Source organism: Amblyraja radiata, chromosome 25, assembly GCF_010909765.2.
Source record: "Amblyraja radiata isolate CabotCenter1 chromosome 25, sAmbRad1.1.pri, whole genome shotgun sequence".
NCBI lineage: Eukaryota > Metazoa > Chordata > Chondrichthyes > Rajiformes > Rajidae > Amblyraja > Amblyraja radiata.
The window spans coordinates 20,750,510-20,771,365 of record NC_045980.1 but is presented as its reverse complement, the minus strand read 5'-3'; the positions used below and the strand labels follow the sequence as shown (position 1 = coordinate 20,771,365).

General features: G+C 49.7%; 1 protein-coding gene across 1 annotated transcript in view; it reads left to right on the top strand.

Annotated features, from left to right (window-relative positions):
• The first annotated feature begins 10,734 nt into the window (after window positions 1–10,734).
• Window positions 10,735–20,856, top strand: part of mn1 (MN1 proto-oncogene, transcriptional regulator) — a 32,140-nt gene continuing 22,018 nt past the window's right edge. Inside the window, 2 exon segments of the mRNA XM_033043373.1 lie at window positions 10,735–13,111; window positions 13,114–15,396. Coding sequence (XP_032899264.1) covers window positions 11,704–13,111; window positions 13,114–15,396 — 3,691 coding nt within the window. The 5' untranslated portion in view covers window positions 10,735–11,703.

Here is a 20,856-nt window from a genome sequence, read left to right as displayed (position 1 = left end):
CTTAATTCTCAAGTCATGTCCTCTTGTTTGAATCTTCCCTACTCTCAGTGGGAAAAGCTTATCCATGTCAACTCTGTCTATCCCTCTCATCATTTTAAAGACCTCTATCAAGTCCCCCCTTAACCTTCTGCGCTCCAAAGAATAAAGACCTAACTTGTTCAACCTTTCGCTGTAACTTAGTTGCTGAAACCCAGGCAACATTCTAGTAAATCTTCTCTGTACTCTCTCTATTTTGTTGACATCCTTCCTATAATTAGGCGACCAAAATTGTGCACCATACTCCAGAATTGGCCTCATCAATGCCTTGTACAATTTTAACATTACATCCCAACTTCTATACTCAATGCTCTGATTTATAAAGGCCAGCACACCAAAAGCTTTCTTTACCACCCTGTCTACATGAGATTCCATCGCCCTTCCATCACTACATGAGATACCCACCACCCTTTGTGTGCAAAAGTTACCCCTCAGATTCCTGTTAAATCTTTTCCCCTTCACCTTAAACCTAGGTCTTCTGATCCTTGATTCACCTACTCTGGGCAAGAGTCTCTGTGCATCTACCCGATCTATTCCCCTCATGATTTTATACACCTCAATAAGATCACCCCTCATCTTCCTGCGCTCCAAGAAATAGAGTCCCAGCCTACTCATCCTCTCTCCCTATAGCTCACACCCTCTAGCCCTGGCAACATCCTTGTAAAACGTATCTGTACCCTTTCCAGCTTGACAGCATCTTTCCTATAACAAGATGCCCAGAACTGAACACACTACTCTAAATGCGGCCTCACCGACGTCTTGTACAGGAATTCTTAAATAGAAAATTCCAGGTTTAACTCCGAAGTCAGGCAAGCAGAACCACGTATTTATACTGACATGTTGAGACAAATTCCATTTCTATTAAGTAAGATGTTGGCAATGTTTCACAGTGTTTAGTTTTTGTGTGTGTGGGGGGGTGAATGCTGTGACTCTGCCCATTTCTCCTTGAAAGCCATAACTCAGTGGCTGCTGCCGAGGAAGCTGGAGACTGACTGGCCAGAGGAATGGATGACATCTGCTCAGAGAGCTGGAATGACCACAGACACCTGGCAGAGCCGGGGATTTACTCCACGCTCTGGCACACATCTCACATTCCAGACGCCGCCAGGATTTTGTTTTACTGCCTGTTGATTTCTGAGGGACCGTCTCGGGTGGCTTCGGGTTTGTTCCTATTTTCCCGGTTGTCCTCACCAGGAAAAGTGAATGGCAGTGAAGCTGGGTTCGAGCCAACTGCCTGTTGACGCGACGGGCATCCTGCGCTGCCACTGACGTTGGCACTTGCCTAGCGACTGTGTGACAGGCGGCATTCCCATGAGGATGGGCGATGCGTGTGACTTCCTCTCTCTCTCTCTCTCTCGGGCAGCAGTAAGTCAATGTTACCAGTGCTAACTCTCTGTGTTAACGATTCATCAGCTTATTGAGCTTTGCTCGTATAAAACCTGAGTTAATAGTTAAACATGGCTGGGATCTACGGATGGGGCACATCATTGGTGTTTGAACTTTGTGCTGTAATAATACATATGACATCAATAACATGAGAAACAGCAGCAAAGTTGCCATCTGTTATCAGCTAACTGAATCATCATCCTACCACAACTAGAGAGCAGCCCTGAACTACCTACCTCATTGGTGACCCTCGGACTACCTTTGGTCAGACTTCACTGGCTTTACCTTGCACTGAACGTTATTCCCTTATCATGTATCTATTCACAGTAAATGGCTCGATTGTAATCATGTATTGTCTTTCCACTGACTGGTTAGCAGGCAACAAAAGCTTTTCACTGTACCTCGGTACACGTGACAATAAACTAAACTGATTTGACTTCTCATGCCATCACCACCGTTGAGTAAGATCATCATTGATCTTTGCTTCAGCGTCACCAACCTCATATCCCCTTTATTCCCTTAATATCCAAACATCTATCAATCTCTGTCCTAAATAAACTTCTCCTCATCTCTCACAGAGTCATAGAGTGATACAGTGTGGAAACAGGCCCTTCGGCCCAACTCGCCCCATACCGGACAACAATATCCCAGCTACCCTAGTCCCACTTTCCTGCACTAGGTCCATAACCCTCCAACCTGTCCTATCCATGTACCTGTCCAAATGTTTCTTAAATGATGGGATAGTCCCAACGTCAACTACCTCCTTGTAGCTTGTTCCATACACCCACCACCCTCTGTGTGAAAAAGTTACCCCTTGGCAAAGAGAATTCCAAATACGTTGACCATTGAGTGAGATCTTTTTGGAGTGTGGAATGGAAAACTTTTCGTTGTGATATTAACCCCTGGTTCCAGACACCCTGGCTGGAGATACATCACCCCTGCTTCTCCCCTGTCTAACCCCACCGGAACTTTGCACGAGCTAACAAGATCACCTCTCATTACCTGAAACTCAACACGTTGGAAAGGTTTAGAGGGATATGGGCCAAATGCAGGCATGTGGGACTAGCTTAGAGGGGGCATCTCGATCGGCATGGAAGAGTTGGGATGACTATGTTGGATGACTCTATGACTCAGTGAAAAGAGGCCCAATCTGATCAATCACTCGCAGGTCAAGCCCCTATACCAAGAACCAAGCTGGTGCTCTCTGTAAGCCAAGTAACATCTTCCTTGCGTAAGTAAACCAGAACTATATATACAAAATTAAAGTGGGGCTCTATTTATTGCATTTTTTAACGTGTAATATCGTGTAATATTATAATTTAATAATGTCATACACCGGAAAATGCCTTTCTATTCTCTTGCTGAATTTCTCTTGCTGTTGGAATGCGAGGAAGGTAGAGAATAGGGATGACTGTTTAGTTTTGTTTTGTTTAGTTTATCGTCATGTGTATCGAGGTACAGTGAAAAGCTTTTTGTTGCGTGCTATCTCATCAGCGGAAAGACTATACATGGTTACAAGTGAGCCGTCCACAGTTTAGAGATACAGGATAAAGGGAAACAATGTTAAGTGCGAGTGCATCAAATACTGCTTTCTTGGTTCAGGTCGATTGTCCTGTGAATTGCTGGATGCTATTGGCCACAATTGTCCATGTTGACATTAGACAGGGAAGGTAAACAAATTAAACAGCCAGTGTTCCTGCCATTGCACCTCTCACCAGAGGTCAGCATTGAACCTGGGCATTTGGAGCGATGAGGCAGCAGCTCCAACACCCATCCCACTCTGCTGCCCTTACTCACCTCTCCTGTTCCCATTCCCATTCCCTGCTGCCTTGCACCTTTGTTTCTTCAACTTCTCCTACATTCCATCTCTCCTTGTATCACCTTCACGCTTATCTCTCTGTGTGCGTATAGTTGCTACCTTTCCAACCTGTCCAGATTCTAACAAAAAAAGACCATTGACTTGAGTTTAGGTTTAGGTTTTTTATTGTCATGTGTACCAAGGTGCAGTGAAAAGCTTTGTTTTGCGGACTATCCAATTACATCAGATGTATGCATAAATACAATCAAATCAAACTCAAGTACATTAGGTAGAAGATACGGAGTGCGGAATATAGTCTCAGCATTGTTGCTCATCAGTTCCATAGGCAAAGTCCAAAGTCCGTGGTAGAGGTGAAACAGACCGTATCCTAGTTTAGGATTAGTATTAACTCCCTTTTCTCCCCAAAAGTGCTGCCTGAATTGCTGAATAGTTAAGTAACTCTTGTTCTTGCAAAAGACGTCCAGCAATCATAGGTTTTTATGTTTGAATTTAAATTAACATTGTGATCTAAGTTTCAATGCACCATTAATAATTCTAAATAACTAACTCACTTTCCAGACACGTCTACATTTGAGAGCTTATGTTTCTCCGGTCTTTCTTCATAACTCAGTCCACCAGCTACGAAACAAGCTTGTGACTTCTAGATTGCCCCTGGTGGTATTATGCCTCCATTATTTCATAGAATACAGAACATAGATCAGTGCAGCACAAGAGCAGGCCCTTTGGCCCCCAATGTCCATGCCGAACATGATACCAATTTAACTAAATCACCTCTGCCTGCACATGATCCATATCCCTCCATTCCCTCCATCCATGTGCCGATCTTAAAGACTATTAAACACCACCAGCACCGGCAGCACGCTCCAGCATCTCGTTTAAATTTTGCCCCTCTCACCCTAAAGCTGTGCCCTCTAGTCTTTGCCGTTTCCTGGAATGAGCTCACCATCCAAACTCACTCACGTTCTCCAGTGTTGATGGTATTATGAAAAGTAAAGACAAAAAATACAGATGCTAAAATATGAAATACAAATGGAGAATGTGGGAAATATTCAATGGGTCAGTCAGCATCTATGCAAAGATGAACACAAGGTCATAAGTGATTGGAGTAGAATTAGGCCATTCAGCCCATCAAGTCTACGCCATTGTCAAGTCTGAAGAAGGATTTTGGCCCAAAACGTTGCCTATTTCCTTCGCTCCATAGATGCTGCTGCACCCGCTGAGTTTCTCCAGCATTTTTGTGTACCTACACCATTCAATCACGGCTGATCTGCCTCTACTAACCCCATTCCCCTGCCTTCTCCCCATAACCCCTGACACCCTTACTAATTAAACATGATTAATATTTTTGATGATCTTTCATCAGAGTTTTGAGTTCACTCAGCAAAAAAAAGAAAAAAATCCTGGCTCTCCCTGACTCTCAGTCTGAGGAAGGATTTTGACCCGAAACGCCACCTATTCCTTTACTCCAGAGGCACTATATGATCCATTAAGTTACTCTAGCATTTTTGAGTCTGTCCCTGGAAACTCTCAGCAGGTCCGTCACTTCTACGGAAGGAGAAACAGAATGAAAATTTCATGTCGGGGCCCCTTCATCACAATTATATCTCTTCCACAGATGCCGCCCGACCTGCCGAGTGTTTCCAGTGTTTACTATTATCCATCTCAGATTTTCAGCATGTTTTGTTTAACTTTCATTTTGCATTAACTCTGCTTCTTTCCCCCCACGTACTGCCTGACCTGCTGAGTATTTGCTGCATTTTCACTCTCTAGCTAACATCGTGCAGGTTTTGTTGATCAGCCCTCTGTGTTGTGTGGACATGTTTCACGTTGCATCTGCACAGACCTCGTGGCCTTTTTACCCTTGTCTCTGCTTTGTGAGAAAGGTGTAGTCTACATTTTTCTTTCTGTGGGTACCACTTGGCATTTTAAATCTACCGCATTAAAATCAATCCGCCAGTGTTCACCTGCGTACAAATCATACCCAAGGTCATTCTGCAGCTTCCTCCCTTGTTCCTGTGGGCAGGAAGTCGATCACTTCCTGCAGAATCTCCATATGCCTGCCAGCACCTCACTCAAACTTAACTTCATTCAGATAGAACTTTTCCTTTGCTTAAAAAAAAATCAGTCACATATCAATTCTGATGGATAGCTCTGAACCCTCCCCTCCCCCCTTTACCCTTTACTCACACCTAACCCCAGGTTCACTCATGGCCCCTCTTCACTCATACCTCACCCTAGCTTCACTCATCGCCCTTCATCACCCACACCTTGGCCCAGCTTTGAGTTAATAATTGAACCACAATGAATTACATTTCCCAATCAGGAAACAGCCGTTCCTGTGAAAGCTCAGTCAAGATGTGGGTTGTTGCCTCTCGGGTGGAGAGTGTTTGTGGAACTGGGTCTTCCCCCGGTGACTTCCACTGTCTAGGTTATACAGTTATACATACACTATATATATACACACATACAGTGCCCTTCATAATGTTTGTGACAAAGACCTACATTTATTTATTTGCCTCTATACTCCACAATTTGAGATTTGTAATGGAAAAAATCACGTGGTTAAAGTGCATATTTTCAGATTTTAATAAAGGCCATTTTTATACATTTTGGTTTCACCATGTAGAAATTACAGCAGTGTTTATACATAGTCCCCCACTTCCGGGCACCATGATGTTTGGGATACAGCAATGTTATGTAAATGCAAGCAGTCATGTTTAGTATTTTGTTGCTTATCCTTTGCATGCAATGACTGCTTGAAGTCTGCGATTCATGGACATCACCAGTTGCTGGGTGTCTTCTCTGGTGATGCTCTGCCAGGCCTGTATTGCAGCCATCTTTAGCTTATGCTTGTTTGGGGGGCTAGTTCCCTTCAGTTTTCTCTTCAGCATATAAAAGGCATGCTCAATTGGGTTCAGGTCACGTGATTGACTTGGCCACACAAGAATTTACAATTTTTTAGCTTTGAAAACCTCCTTTAGGGCTTTAGCAGTATGTTTGGGATCATTGTGATGCTGTAGAATGAATGCCGGCCAATGTTTTGAGGCATTTGTTTGAACTTGAGCAGATAGATTGTGTCTACACACTCCAGAATTCATTATGCTACTACCATCAGCAGTTGTATCATCAATGACGATAAGTGAGCCATCCATGCCCAGGCCAATAACAACCCCACCACTGTGTTTCACAGATGAGGTGGTATGCTTTGGATCATAGGCAGTTCCTTCTCTCCTCCATACTTGCTCTTTCCATCACTGATATAAGTTAATATTTGTCTCATCTGTCCACAAGACCTTTTTCCAGACTGTGGTTGATCTTTTAAGTACTTCTTGGCAAACTGTAACCTGGCCATCCTATTTTTACGGCTAACCAGTGGTTTGCATCTTGCAGAGTAGCCTCTGTATTTCTGTTCATGAAATCTTCTGCGGACAGTGGTCATTGACAAATCCACACCTGACTCCTGAAGAGTGTTTCTGATCTGTCGGACAGGTGTTTAGGGATTTTTCTTTATTATAGAGAGAATTCTTCTGTCATCAGCTGCGGAGGTCTTCCTTGACCTGCCAGTCCCTTTGCGATTAATAAGCACACCAGTGTTTTTTTTCTTCTTAATGATGTTCCAAATAGTTGATTTTGGTAAGCCTAAGGTTTGGTTGATGTCTCTAACATTTTTATTCTTGTTTCTCACTCATAATGGCTTATTTGACTTTCATTGGCACAACTTTGGTCCTCATGTTGATAAACAGCAATAAAAGTTTCCAAAGGTGATGGAAAGACTAGAGGAAAGACTAGGTGCTGAGAGCTCTCTTATACCTGCATTAAGGAGACAATTAAACACACCTGAGCAATTACAAACACCTGTGAAGCCACGTGTCCCAAACACTATGGTGCCCTGAAATGGGGGGACTATATATAAACGCAGCTGTAATTTCTACATGGTGAAACCAAAATGTATAAAAATGGCCTTTAATAAAATCTGACAATGTGCACTTTAACCACATGTGATTTTTTTCTGTTCCAAATCCCAAATTGTGGAGTACAGAGGCAAATAAATAAATAATGGGTCTTTAGCAATATGGAAGGCACTGTATATACACATACATACATAAATACACACAAACATACATATAAAAACAAACAAACAAACTACAATAGTGGGAAAATACCAAACCTGTGCCCCCATCTATGTAGTTCAGAGCATATTTGGAGGTAATAATGTTTAAGAGCCTGATGGCTGCAGGGAAGAAGCTATTCCTGAACCTGGAAGTTACAATTTGCAGGCTCCTATATCTTCTTCTCGATGGCGGGGGTGAAATGAGTGTGGGTTCCTGATGATGGTAGCTGCCTTTTTGAGGCAACTCCTAGAAATTGGGGTATTAGCGATATCCCTTGCCCAAACAAGATGCCAATGCCCCTTTAACAAATTGCTGGGTTCACAGGTGATGAATAAAGTGAATGCTCACTGTCTTTTCCCAAAGTAGAGGATTCTAAAACTAGAGGCCACAGGCTTAAGGCGAGAGAGGAGACATTTATAGAGACCTCGGGGCAACTTTTTCACTCAGACCATAGTATGTATCTGGAACGAGCTGCCAGAGGAAGCTATAGAAGCGGATACAATTAGAAACATAGAAACATAGAAAATAGGTGCAGGAGGAGGCCATTCGACCCTTAGAGCCAGCACCGCCATTCATTGTGATCATGGCTTATCGTCCCCTATCAATAACCCGTGCCTGCCTTCTCCCCATATCCCTTGACTCCACTAGCCCCTAGAGCTCTATCTAACTCAAATTGTGACGTATAATGCATTTGGACAGATATATGGTTAGGAAGGGTTTAGAGGGAAATGGGCCAAATAGGGACCAAGGGGACTGGCCCAAGATGCCAACTTTTCTTGGGTTAGTGACATGGACAAAGTGGACATAAGGTCATGTTTCTGTGCTGGACAGCAGCTCTGTGACTCCATGAGTAAAGCGGCAGCAAGTTTCATAACTACACCATCAACTCGTGTTAAAATAAAATGATGGAGCTACACTTTCTTGATGCCAGGCTGTGTTATTTTACTCGCCTTCATGTTTTGAAGACATCAGATCTTCTTTCTCGCTCTCTCTCTCTCTCTCTCTCTCTCTCTCTCTCTCTGTGTGGAGTATTCCAACGAAGGCCACAAGATGGCAATATTCACGTGTGCAAAACGTAGTGTCCGTGTTAGAACGGCAGAGACCAGCGCATTGTGTGCGAGAGAAGAGGGCGGGCGGGCGGGCGGGGAGCAAGTAAACGGCGCCTCTCCCCACAAACAGAGAGATATATTTTGTTCTATAATTGTCTCTCGGCTAAATACGTCCAACAATATACGAGTATTTATGTTCATTGCGTCTCCCGAACTATATCCTAGGGTTGCTACATCAATAGTAAATGAAAGAGTTGGGAATGAATGGGGAATTAAGAATTCTGATCGATCGGAACGAATTGCAGTTAAACTTCTCAGGGCTGTTTTACAATTAATATTTTAAATAAAAATCTCACTCTTGCGATTTATAACTGGCAAGTGATGGAATTCGCCCGCGGTGTATGTACACACACCCCGACTATTTATTTTGGTGTTGGTTGGCTCATATATTTATCTACAAATATTATTTTAATACAAACATTTGTACACAATCGGTTGCAGATAAGTATTTAAACCATTCTCTACCCTATCGAACCCGAAGCGCTAAATAAATAAAAGAGGTTTAGAATGGGCGTCTTTGGAAATGTTTGATTCCGAATCTGTTTCTCGCTGCTAGATCACAATGCAAATTCGTTCAAATCTATCCCAGCCTGTCACATCCTAACTAATAATTTCGGTGTCGAAGTTCATTTCGACGCTGTTACTCAATACCCAAAAACATCACCACGCGGATAGCCCACATGAAAACTAATTACACAGAATCAATATTTAATCACTAGCTTCAGCTTCTTGGATTCCATAACACCAGAGCATAGATTCGTTCAAAGAAAAAAAAAACCCCACTGCCATACATTAACTACCGTCCGCTTCTGGCTCCAGGACACGGCTTTTGGTCATTACAACTTCGCCGTTTATAAACTTTCTACACAGAAAAAATAAAATGTTGGTCCGGTTTTGCAACTGAGGGAGGGGGAGGGATTGACTTGGAACCGAGCGTGTATTGTGGAGAATTAATTATGTTTACCTAGACATAAACGGGGCAGACCTGGGAGTATTTAAATTCATGGCCATTTAATTTTATTGTATTAATAGCTGGAATTATTGAATTGAAGTTGCTGCCTTGGCGGCGACACACAGGGTGCGTTCGATGGCCGTTCGCAGGGAATCTGCTCTCTGAGGACGGTCGGGTTGCGGCGAGGAAGAGTCCTTTTGCCTTGTGTCTCTGTCTGTCGGTCTGCCTGTCTAATCGCGGGGATGAATTTCCAGCCTCCGCCCGCTCCGCGTTCGGATCACATAAAGGTTTAAACATTTTAACTAGAGGTTATTGGCATAAATATTTCATAAAGTGAGGAGATATTAAATTGCACTATTGATTTTAGCATCACAACAGAATTGCATTCGTTGGCCCCCGAAGACTAATTGGGTTGTTTAAGGAGGCATCGCCGGGCTTGGAATATATTTTTAATTATCGGGGGCTTGCTTCGCTTCTTCAAAAGTGTGTGTGTGTGTGTGTGTGTGTGTGTGTGTGTGTGTGTGTATGTGTGGGGGGGGGGGGGGGGGGGGGCGAGGGGGAGGGAAGGGTTGTAATAACTTGATTAAAACTGAAATAGTAACTGCACTCTCCTGCTACTAGACACCCTCTCTCAGGGGAAGATTGTTATTAATTCCTCGCCAAGAGTTTCACAGCGTTAACAATAATTTAATTCCCTATTCTACGTGGGAAACGGGCAGACACAACAAATGTCAATTCCAGCTCTTGTACATCGGGGGACGAAATATTCTGTTAAACCAAGCCGCGACACGCAGCCTTTCCCATTTTGTTTTAAATCGAAGTCGTCTTCAACTTCCTTCGCCAACAGATTCTTGTTTTAGGGGGGAATGTATACATTGACGGATACTGCTATTTAAAACATTCTGATTACAGTCAGGCAATATTGTTCCAATTGCTGCTGCCGCTGCCGTATATAGGCATTGATAAGCCCTATCTGACCAGTTTGCCTCCAAATCTAGATCCCATGTTACTCTATAGATAATCCCCGCCTCTCTCCTTGCTCACCCCTTCCCCTCTCTCCCCCCTCACACCGGTTGTTCCTTCCACTTGTCCCTCCGCACACACCCCTTCCACCCCCTCCTCCCGCCCCCTCAAGTCTCTTTCTCCTTACAAAACCTCTCCACACCCCTTCCCATGTTCCCTCATTCTGCCCCTCTCCCACATCTTCCCCCATCTCCCCTCCCATCTCTCACTTACCCTCTCATTCTTCACCACCCCTTCTCCTCCCCCTCCCCTCCTTCCTTCCCTCCCTCCTCCCCCTCCCCCCTCTCCCCCTCATTCTCTTCTCCCCGGCTCTATTTTTGTGCCCCTATCCTCTTTGTCTCTCTCTCTCTCTCCGCAGGGAGGGGACGAGGCGCTGGTCCACCTTAACTCCAAGCCCCTCCCTTGACTAGGAGCATGCGTACCATTGATTGGCGGAGGAATAATGGCTGAAATTGATTTGCAGACAGCAGTATGCAAACTTGTTGCTGGCTTTCCGGGGGATGAGATCAGCTTGTGTACCTCTCGCCAGCACCAGCCATCGAGACACACACACAGACAGACAGACAGAGACAGGGAGAGAGCGAGAGGCGATCTGTGCAATCCTCATACTCACTCTCGTGCTCTGGGCCAGCATTTGTTGCATGGGATCGAGGGCTGCAAGCAGAATATCGCAGCCGGGATTGCTTGCTCGGGAGGTTTGAAGTGTCCTGATGCCTGCAAGTTTGGAGCCGGCGTGAGCAGTCAGTGAGTGCTCTGCCCCCCCCCCCCCCCCCCCCCGCCCCCGCTTCTCCTCCTCTGGACTACCGCTGCACAACAAGAGGGAAGAAACACCATCCAACAGCCCAGAACTGCCGGCAGATCTCATTCCTCCTGCTAAACCCAACGGACAGAGAGAGAGTGTGGAAATTCAGAATAAATAGTAAAATCCCAAGCATTATTTTTTTTTAAAGAACCAACCATGAAGGCTGGAGTGACATTACTGAGAGAGTGCATTTACAGTGTGGTTCCGGCCAGGGTGAGTTTTGCCGCGAATCCTTCTCGTTGTATTTGAGGCATTTAAACAAAAATAATAATAATAATAATCCCCGGACATTGGATCGAGCGGATTGTTGAATCCTGACACCCCGCGTTACTTTTGTGGTTCATCTTGACCTGGGCTATTTTAGTAGCTTGTAATCGCTGTGCTTTTTCTTCACTGTGTTTGAGAGAGCGAAGATATCTCCGGGGCAGGGCTGCCATGCTGTACTGACCGGGGCTTCGGGAAGTATGTTCGGGCTGAATCAGTTCAGCAGAAGCAGTGGCCAAGGAGCGGAACGTAACTTTGGTCAGGCGGCCTTGGGTATGTCGACGCATTATAAGGGGCCGGGGTTCCCCGGCAGCGGCGGCGCAGGTGGTGGTGGCGGCGGCGGCGGCGGCTCGTCAATGGGAGAGCAGGGGATCAGCGGTCTCAACGAGCCCCCGATGCTATCCATGGGCATGAGCCCGGGGCTTGGCGGCGACCAGTACCCCTTCCACCCGCGGGGCCATTCGGAGCTGCACCAGCAGCCGCCGCCGCCGCCCCCTCCGCCACAGCCCCAGAGCCAAGCACCAGCCCCGGCGGCCCACGTTTACTACCCGAACGGGCACCAACACCATCACCCTCACGCCCACCCTCACCACCAGTACAGCGGCGCCTTCTGCGGCTCGGAGCCCAGCCCTTCGTGCCTGCACGGGGGGCGGCTGCTGGCGGCTCCCGGCTACGCCAGCAACCCCCTGAGCAGCCAGACGCCCGGCTTCGGGGAGAGCTACGACGCGATGGGAGAGAACGCGGGCGGAGGGGGCGGCGAAGCTTTCGGACAACAACAGCAGCAGCAACAGCAGCCGCCGTCTCAGCAACAACAGCAGCAACAGCAACACCAACAAGCGCCGGCCGGCACCGCCAGAGCGGGCACACTGACGGACTACCATCAGCACCATACCCCGGCTTCCAGCCACACGCCGTGCCTCCCTCTAGACCAGTCTCCCAACCGAGCCGCCTCCTTCCACGCTCTACCCTCGTCCGCCCCCTCCGAGGCTCCAGGGCTGGAGCAGCGGCGCCTGCACACACAGCCACCAGTCGACTCGATGGACTATAACTACCAGGGCGACCCTCACTTCGACATGCCCGTCTTCTCCCCCTCCGAGGCGGGTGCCCAGCTTCCCCACTACGGCTCTGGCCGCCAGGTGCCCGGCGGCAGCAGCTTCCCCGGCAGCCCGGCCGTGCCCAGGACCACGGGCATGGTGAACATGGGCAAGGTGCATCCTCCGCAGCAGCAGGGCATCTTCTACGAGAGGTTTGGCGGGGGCAACGCGCGCAAGATGCCGGTGGGCTTGGAGGCCGGGGCCGGCGGGGGCAGGAACTCGCTGCTGCAGCAGCAGCAACAGGCCGGCTTGCTGGGCCGACAGAACTCATGCCCTCCCGCCATCCCGAGGCAAGAGGCCGGAGCCGCCACCCCCAGCGGGTCCCAGGATAGCGGGGAGATGATGCAGCCACAACACGCTCCCTTCGAGTACCCCATCCAGCGGCTGGAGAACAGGAACCTGCACCCGTACAGCGAGCCCATGTTCAATGTCCAACAGCAACCCAACCAGCGGCTCCAACACTTTGACGCTCCGTATCTCAACGTGGCCAAACGGGCCAGGTTTGACTTCGCCAACAGCCACGGCGTGGAAACTGCACCAATTGGAGCGGCAACGGCCTCCACAACCCAGCCCTGGACAGCCATCTCTCGCCCTCCGCCACCTACCCGGGCCTGCCCGCTGAGTTCTCCCCGCCCGGCCCCGAGGGTTTCCAGCCCGGGCCCCCTCTCCAGCACCCGGGCAGCGAGCAGCAGCATCGCCACAACATGCTGATGATGTTCAAGCAGATGGTGTCGCGCAACCAGCGCCACCGCATGCGACAGCCCGACCTCCAGCCCATGGGCCACCACGGGGACGCCGGGCCGAGCGGCCTGGTGCACGGCGGGCAGGTGGGCGGCATGGTCCAGGGCAGCTTCGAGCGGGACGGAGTCGGCGGCGGCAGCGGAGGAGGAGGAGGAGGAGGCGGAGGAGGAGGAGGAGGAGGAGGAGGAGGAGGAGGCAGAATGCCCGGGTTCGACGCTCAAAACCCGGCCATGGCCCCAGAGAGTTCGTGGTTCCCAGGCCCGCACCCTCCGGCGGACCTGCTACCGAGGAGGATGGGCGGCGGCGGCGGCGAGCGGAGCCCCCACGAGTCGGTCCAGATGAACCTCCAACAGAATGGGTCGAACCTGCTGTTCAGGACGGCGGGCAACGGCCTGGCTTTGCAAGAACCCATGAGGATGCCGAGCGAGGGACACGTCCAGGGCTTGCACTCGCCGGGCATTCACGCCCAGTTCGGGGGCCCGATGGGCGGCCTGCCGCAGTTGCAATCTCCGGGGCCCAGCATCGGCCTCCCCAACGCCTCGGGCGACAGGAGAGCGGCCGCCGCCGACTTCCCCGGCCCTCAGATGGGCGGGCAGGCGGGATTCCCCTTCGCTGGGCCGAGCCGGCCACCCAATAACCCGCACAATAACCCCCCCGGGGTGCCCCCGTCTCCAGGCGGTTACCCGGGCCAGCCCGACTTCCAGGCCGGCCAGCGGCCGTCCATGAGTAAGATCGGCTCGCTGTCGCTGGGCTCCTTCAGCAAGCCCGGGGCCAAGGACAACACCATGTACGGCCAGAGCTGCCTGGCCGCGCTCTCCACCGCCTGCCAGAACATGATCGCCAGTCTGGGCGCCCCCAATCTCAATGTCACCTTCAACAAGAAGAGCCAGGGGGGCGACGGCAAGCGCAAGCTGAGCCAGACGGAGCAAGAGGGAGTGGGGCCGGTCAGCGGCGGCGGGGCAGCGGCCGGAGCCGGGGCCGGAGCCGGTGGCACTTCGTCAGGCGGCGCTGGCAACGGGCCCGAATACTTCCAGAGCAACGCTCCACAAAACAACCAGATGGGAGTCGGTGGCGGCGGTGGGAAGCTGGCGGCCCAGACCCAGGGCCCAGCGGCGCAACCCGAGTGTAATCTCTCCCCAAACTACGGGATGGAGGCCGCCCCGGTCGAGGCCAAGGGGCAGACGGGGAGAGGGAGGGGCAGGAGGAAAAGAGACAGCGGCCACGTCAGTCCGGGCAACTTCTTCGACAAGTATTCGGCCGAGAACGTGAACCCGGTGGTGAGTCCCGGCCCTCAGTGTCAGCCCACGCTGGCCGGGGAGCGAGGTGGCGGCACGCCGCAGGACAAGGGCCTCACCTCCCCATCCTGGGCCAAAGGCAGTGACCTCCTGCTCCCAGACCAACCCGACCTCATGTCCTCGCTCGATAGCGGCATCCAGAGCGTGGCCAAGTCAGACGGCAGCTCCCCCCAGGTCGACTTCCCCGACGAGGTGGGCCCCAACTACGGCAACGAGGACGAGGTGTCTTCCAGCTCCGACAACAACCTCTCCAAGCCCGGCCAACTCATGAGCAGCTCGCCCAAGCTGCCTCGGGTGGAGCAGCACGGCCTGAAGCCGATGGGACACTCCATGCTCACCACCAACACTACCTCCAACCCCGGGCCTGGCGCCGACAGCTTCGGCCACCCGGGAACTCCGGGCATCGAGCAGGTTCGGACCCCGACCAGCACCTCCTCGTCGCAGGACGAGATCCACCCTCTGGAGATCCTGCAAGCACAGATCCAACTCCAGCGACAGCAGTTCAGCATCTCGGAGGATCAGCCCCTCGCCATGAAGAACAAGAAAGGCGAGTGCCCCGCTCAGAACGGGGACACGGAGTTGGCCGCTTGCGGCACGGACAATGGCAAGGCCGCCATCAGCACCATAGACATTGAGTCACTGATGGCGGAGCATAACTCTACCTGGTATATGCCCAGCGACAAGGCCATGATGGACCCGCAGGAAGACGACAAGCAAATGGCACCGTGGGACAAGGTCAAAAATTCAACCACCAACAAAGAAGGTAACTTCCTACTTTTCTGTTTGACTTAGATCCACGCTGTTGCTAAAATCGCCAGTTTGGTCACGGCTTGTGAGCTTTTAATACCTTCCAATTCCCAGTAGCAGACCTGGAGAGGACAGCTGAACGCGGGGCGGGTGGGGTGGGCGGGGAGCACTTTGCAACCGGCTTAGGTCGATGGCTACAAGAGGGACTGGTCAAACAGTGTAGACAGAAAGAGGCGGCGGGGAGAGCAAGAGTTGGTGGTATTAGGGAGCGCCCATCACGCTTTAAATTGAAAAAACAATCCATCAACTTGTTCTGGCTAAGAACTAAGGTTGGCTTTAAAGTATCCACCCACAATTATTAGCCGGGTCCAGAGCGTTCTCCGACTTTAATGGGCAGCGTTGTTTTTTAAATATTTCTTTTAGAACTACACCTGTGTTTCTTTAGCAATGGAGCGTTCTTCACCTACAACTGATGGTTTACAATGCTGTGTGTGAAATGAAGCTGGGGAGTTTTAAGACATGGTTCCATCGTCCCACGATTGTGCACCAGCAGGGTTTACCGTTCTGACTGGTTACCGTTAACCCTTCGGGGGCCGTTCTATGAGTTGTCACGCCTGATCGGGGGTGGGGAGGGAGGGAGGGAGGTTGCGTTGCCTCAGGTTGGTCTGTCCGTTTGACGCTTGCCCACACACCAGCTTTACTGCAACACGCGTTCATTGGATGTTTTTACAGTGCTGTGTGGTGTGCGGCTGGTGTGACAGGGCGAGGGGGTGCCCGCACCACAGTTTACCCCCTGGGTGCATCAATCTAAACTAGTGAACATTCCCCTTATCCTCAGAGTAGACGCTCACGGGCCATTTAGGTTCAATGCAGAATAGACTTTGCAAAGACTTGTTTACGTTGATATCTGAAAACCTTCCCTCCCCTCCAATTCTTGCCAATACACTACCTGTTTTATAATTCAATCATTTCTTGAATAGGTATATTGGAAATTAAATCCATTTCCAATATACCTCTTATATTCAATCAAATTGTTTGATTCCGTTTTAGTTTTTTTTACAAAACTGATTCCTCGGTTGAAAGCTGAAATCTCTCCAACTAGTTGTGGAAACTTCACAACAGGTCCTTGCCATTCATTGATTGTTAGCTCACATCTGTGGTTTGGCTGACTGCTGACAGTAACAGGGTTCCGCACACACCGTGGCGGGAAGGGAGAGGGGGTGAGGATTGCTACAACATATTATGTGATCCTCGCTCTCTCTCTTTCTCTCTCTATGAGCCTTATGCATGGGCGAAGGGAAGTTAGGTAGGATCAGGAGGAGGAGTGCGAGGGAGATGTGCGAGAGCTGCGGTCTATTCGACTCGGTCTAGCTATGAGGTATTGTTATGTATAGTCTAGTTTCTATCTCTACTCTCTATCTCTCTCTCTACTCTCTCTCCTATCTCTCTCTTTCTCTCTCTCTGTCTCTTTCTTCTATCTCTCTCTCTTTTCGTTTCTCTCTCTTTCATCTCTCTTCCTCTCCCGCGCCAAAGTGCAAAAGTCGCCCCGCTGATGGATCCTTTGTTCTATTTTATACTCGGCGCAGGGGAGTTGTGATCTGAAGCGGGCGTGTTTAACACGCGGCGGACGTGGATGGGTGAATTGCATTTACATTCACCCGGTTTCGCGCCTGCAAGAACAGAAATTGTTTTGTTGCGAATCCTCTTTCCATTTTTGAATGTATTCGCACGCCGCCTTTCCTGGCCTTTCACGGTCACAACAGCTGAGGCCAACTGGATCAATAACTAGTTAGCAGAATTCCTGTGCAGCAGCATTCTTGGTTTGGCTGAGGAATTAGTTTGAAATAAACCATCATGTGGACTTATTGACCTGAAACACTCACTATTGACGAGCTGCTTTGTTTCCCTGTTTCCTCGCCTTTAACACAGCGTCCAACAAACGCGCGCTCCAAAACACCTCGACAAATTGACACCCACATCAAGACCCGTCCCGTCACAAACTCACAGCCGCACGTTCAACCACTGGACTATCTTCACATGTGGAGACCGGGGTTGTTCAGGCCAATAATACCTGAAGCCACTCTATGCCAACTTACCATTGTTTAAAATACATTTGGACACTTATATGGATGGGAAGGGCGTTGAGAGCTCTGGGCTAAATGCGTGCAAATAGGACTAGCCCAACATGTCAACTTGGTCGGTATAGACAAGGTGGGCCGAAGGGCCTATTCTGTGCTAACATTCTTTAAGTTCATAATTTAAACCTTTATGCCATGTGCACGCGCGCGCACACACACACACACACACACACACACACACACACACACACACACACACACACACACACACACACACACACACACGCTATTATAGATATCCATGCACACTCAGGATGGTTAACGAAGGGCAATGCCCTCAACCCAGTGTTATTAATGGGACGCTTAAGAAGGAACCGCAGATGCTGGAAAATCTAAGGTAGACAAAAATGCTGGAGAAACTCAGCGGGTGCAGCAGCATCTATGGAGCGAAGGAAATAGGCAACGTTTCGGGCCGATTTCGGCCCGAAACGTTGCCTATTTCCTTCGCCCCATAGATGCTGCTGCGCCCGCTGAGTTTCTCCAGCATTTTTGTCTACCTGTATTAATGGGACGGTTGGATTCACACCAGGTTACATTCAGACCCGGCTCCCACACGTAGATATGTACATAATGCTGACACTCCCCCACTCTCACTTTACATCCTCTCCCCACCATCCCCTTTCCCTGACATGTGCACCTGTGATGCCCCCCCCCCCCGTCGCCCCCCAGCACGGATACAGAGCATCTTGTTAACTCGCTGAACACATTTTATATATATTAACCAATGTCCCCAGACCCATCATGGAGACGTTCTGCTGGCGTCGGGGGAAGATTTGTGTTTTTTCCCAATTGTGTATCTGGAGGTTTTGTTAATGGATGGACGTTGTTGGCCGAGTTGACAGTTCAGGCGGGTGGCGCGTAGATTTCTGCGTTTGTTATGGTCGGCTCAGCGCAGTCACAACTGACCGCACCTCATATTTAAGGGTGCGCTTGTAAGTGGAGGTGGGGAGGAGATTTCCGCAAACTTCGACATTCCCAGAGAACAAGGAAGGCCGATACAAGCAATAGATGCGACGCGAGGTTGCAACCAAAGCCCAGACGCACTCAGCATGAAACCTTTGCTCGCTCCGTACGTCCACGGTCCAGCAAACTAAATGATCTATTTTTTTCAAAGAAGTCACAATCTATTATTAAGAAAACACTATCAATATTCACGCAGGAAAAAAAACAGCCTACAATATTTCTTGGTAATTTAGCAGCGGTTCTTTTACAAGTGATTTTGAACCCAGACTGACTTTACTAACAGCCGCACCTGCACTCTATCTATACCAACTTCTTGCAACGATGACAATGTTTCTCAGGTAAAATTATGAGGAGCGGTCATCATTTACCAGTCAGAGGGAAGAACTGAGAGCGTCCCGCACTCTCGGAAATGGAGTTTGGAATAATTGGGTACTGCTTGTGTCTGGGCTCACGCTTTGTGCTGCTCGGGAGTTTGTGTTGTGTCTGGATTCTGTGGCCGCTACAATAGCAATGAATGGAAGGCAGTCTTCCCTGCTGTGCTGAGATAGGGACTCGGCTTATCTGTGGTAACTGTATAATTCCGGCACTGTGGTACAGTTTATTGCAACTGGAAATGCGCCCAGGCGCTGTCTCTTGTGATGGCCACAGTTTGCCTGGCGTGGGGGAAATTGATAGGCGCCAGATACATTGATAAGAGCCGCTGCCTCACAGCATCAGCGACCCGGGTTCGATCCTGGCCTCGGGGGCAGTCTGTGCGAAGTTTGCAAGTTCTCCCATGTGATCGCGTGGGTTTCCTCGGGCTGCTCCGGTTTCCACCCACATCCCAGAGACTTGCGGGTTTGTAGGTTAATTGGCCCTCTGAAACTTTGCTCTAGGGTGTAGAGAGTGGGTGAGTGGGTGGGATAACACAGAACTAGGGTGAACGGGACGACTTCGACTGGGGTGGGGGGGGGGGGGGGCGAAGGGTCTCTTTCTCTGCTGATATATCTTTCAGTCTATCAAACAAACTGCTTTGATTCACATAGCACCTTTAACGCTGCCAGCACGGTCATAATATCAGCCATTCATAGTCACACAGAGATACAGCATGGAAACAAGCCCTTCGGCCCAACTTGCCCACACCGGCCAACATGGCCCAGCTACACTAGTTCCACCTGCCCGCATTTGGTCCATATCCCTCCAACCTGTCCTATCCATGTACCTGTCTCACTGTTTCTTGAACATTGGGATAGTCCCTGCCTCAAACACATCTTCTTGCAGCTTGTTCCATACACTTACCACCCTTTTTGTGAAAAAGTTACCCCTCAGATTCCTATTAAATCTTTTCCCTTCACCTTAAGCCTATGTCGTCTGGTCCTCGATCCTACTCTGGGCAAGAGATTCTGTGCATCTATCCCCATCTATCCCTTCTCTTCAGAGATGTTACCTGTCCCGCTGAGTTACTCTGGCAATTTCTGTCTACCTTCAACACTATCGTGTGTTGTCGAGGCGATTTACCCGGAATTAGCCGCAGTATCTTATCCAACTTATTGGAAGTTAGTGATGTACCGTGGTCTATCAGTGGGCTGTAGGGATGCACGGCTGTGCGCTCTAATTCTCAGTGTGTGGCATCTCGGATTCGGGCCCCAGAGTGTGCTGCAAAAGTAGATCTGGGATATTTGTACCGACGTGCCAATCCTGTTAGTGTGTAGTGTGATGTTGCAGGTGTGATATCCAGAATATACTCTTCATGCGTTCGGGGGAATCGAGACAGCCCGTGTAACATTCCGCACCGGTTGATTTTGTTTCGGGCAATGATGTGACGGGGAACACATCTGTTTCTCTGGAGTTGATACATTCCTGTGGTCCTGGGAGGGGTAAACCTCTCCACACTACCAGACGTTAACCTGAAAAAGCTGCGTCAGGGCGAGACGGTGCCTGAGGAACGGATGGGGAAGGGAGAGGAGCAGGGAGAGGGGAGAGGGGCGGTGAGGGGAGAGGGAGAGAGAGATGCGAGGGGAGAGGGGAGCAGGGAGAGATACATCTTCACTGAAAGGAATGTTTGTGCAAACCATTTCATTATCAAATTAAACTGCGGGTGTTTCAGAGTTTGTAGCCGGCTTTTGTTGGCGTGGCAGATTCCGATAGTAAATGCATTTTAAATGCATCGCGGAGGTGGCAGATAGGCCGTGAGGGGGAGGCGAGAACGCCACGACGCCGCGGTTGGTGGGAGCGTTTGTCTCAGAGCCGCTGAGTCCAGCCCCGCTCACCCACAGCGCTGGGCATGGTACCCGCGGCCTGGACCCCGGCTCCGGGCTGGTCCCTCGCCTTCTTATTTATCCCAGTCTTAAGCCGTGGTTCTGAAACAAGGGCGATATTTTTGGGGCATATTTCAC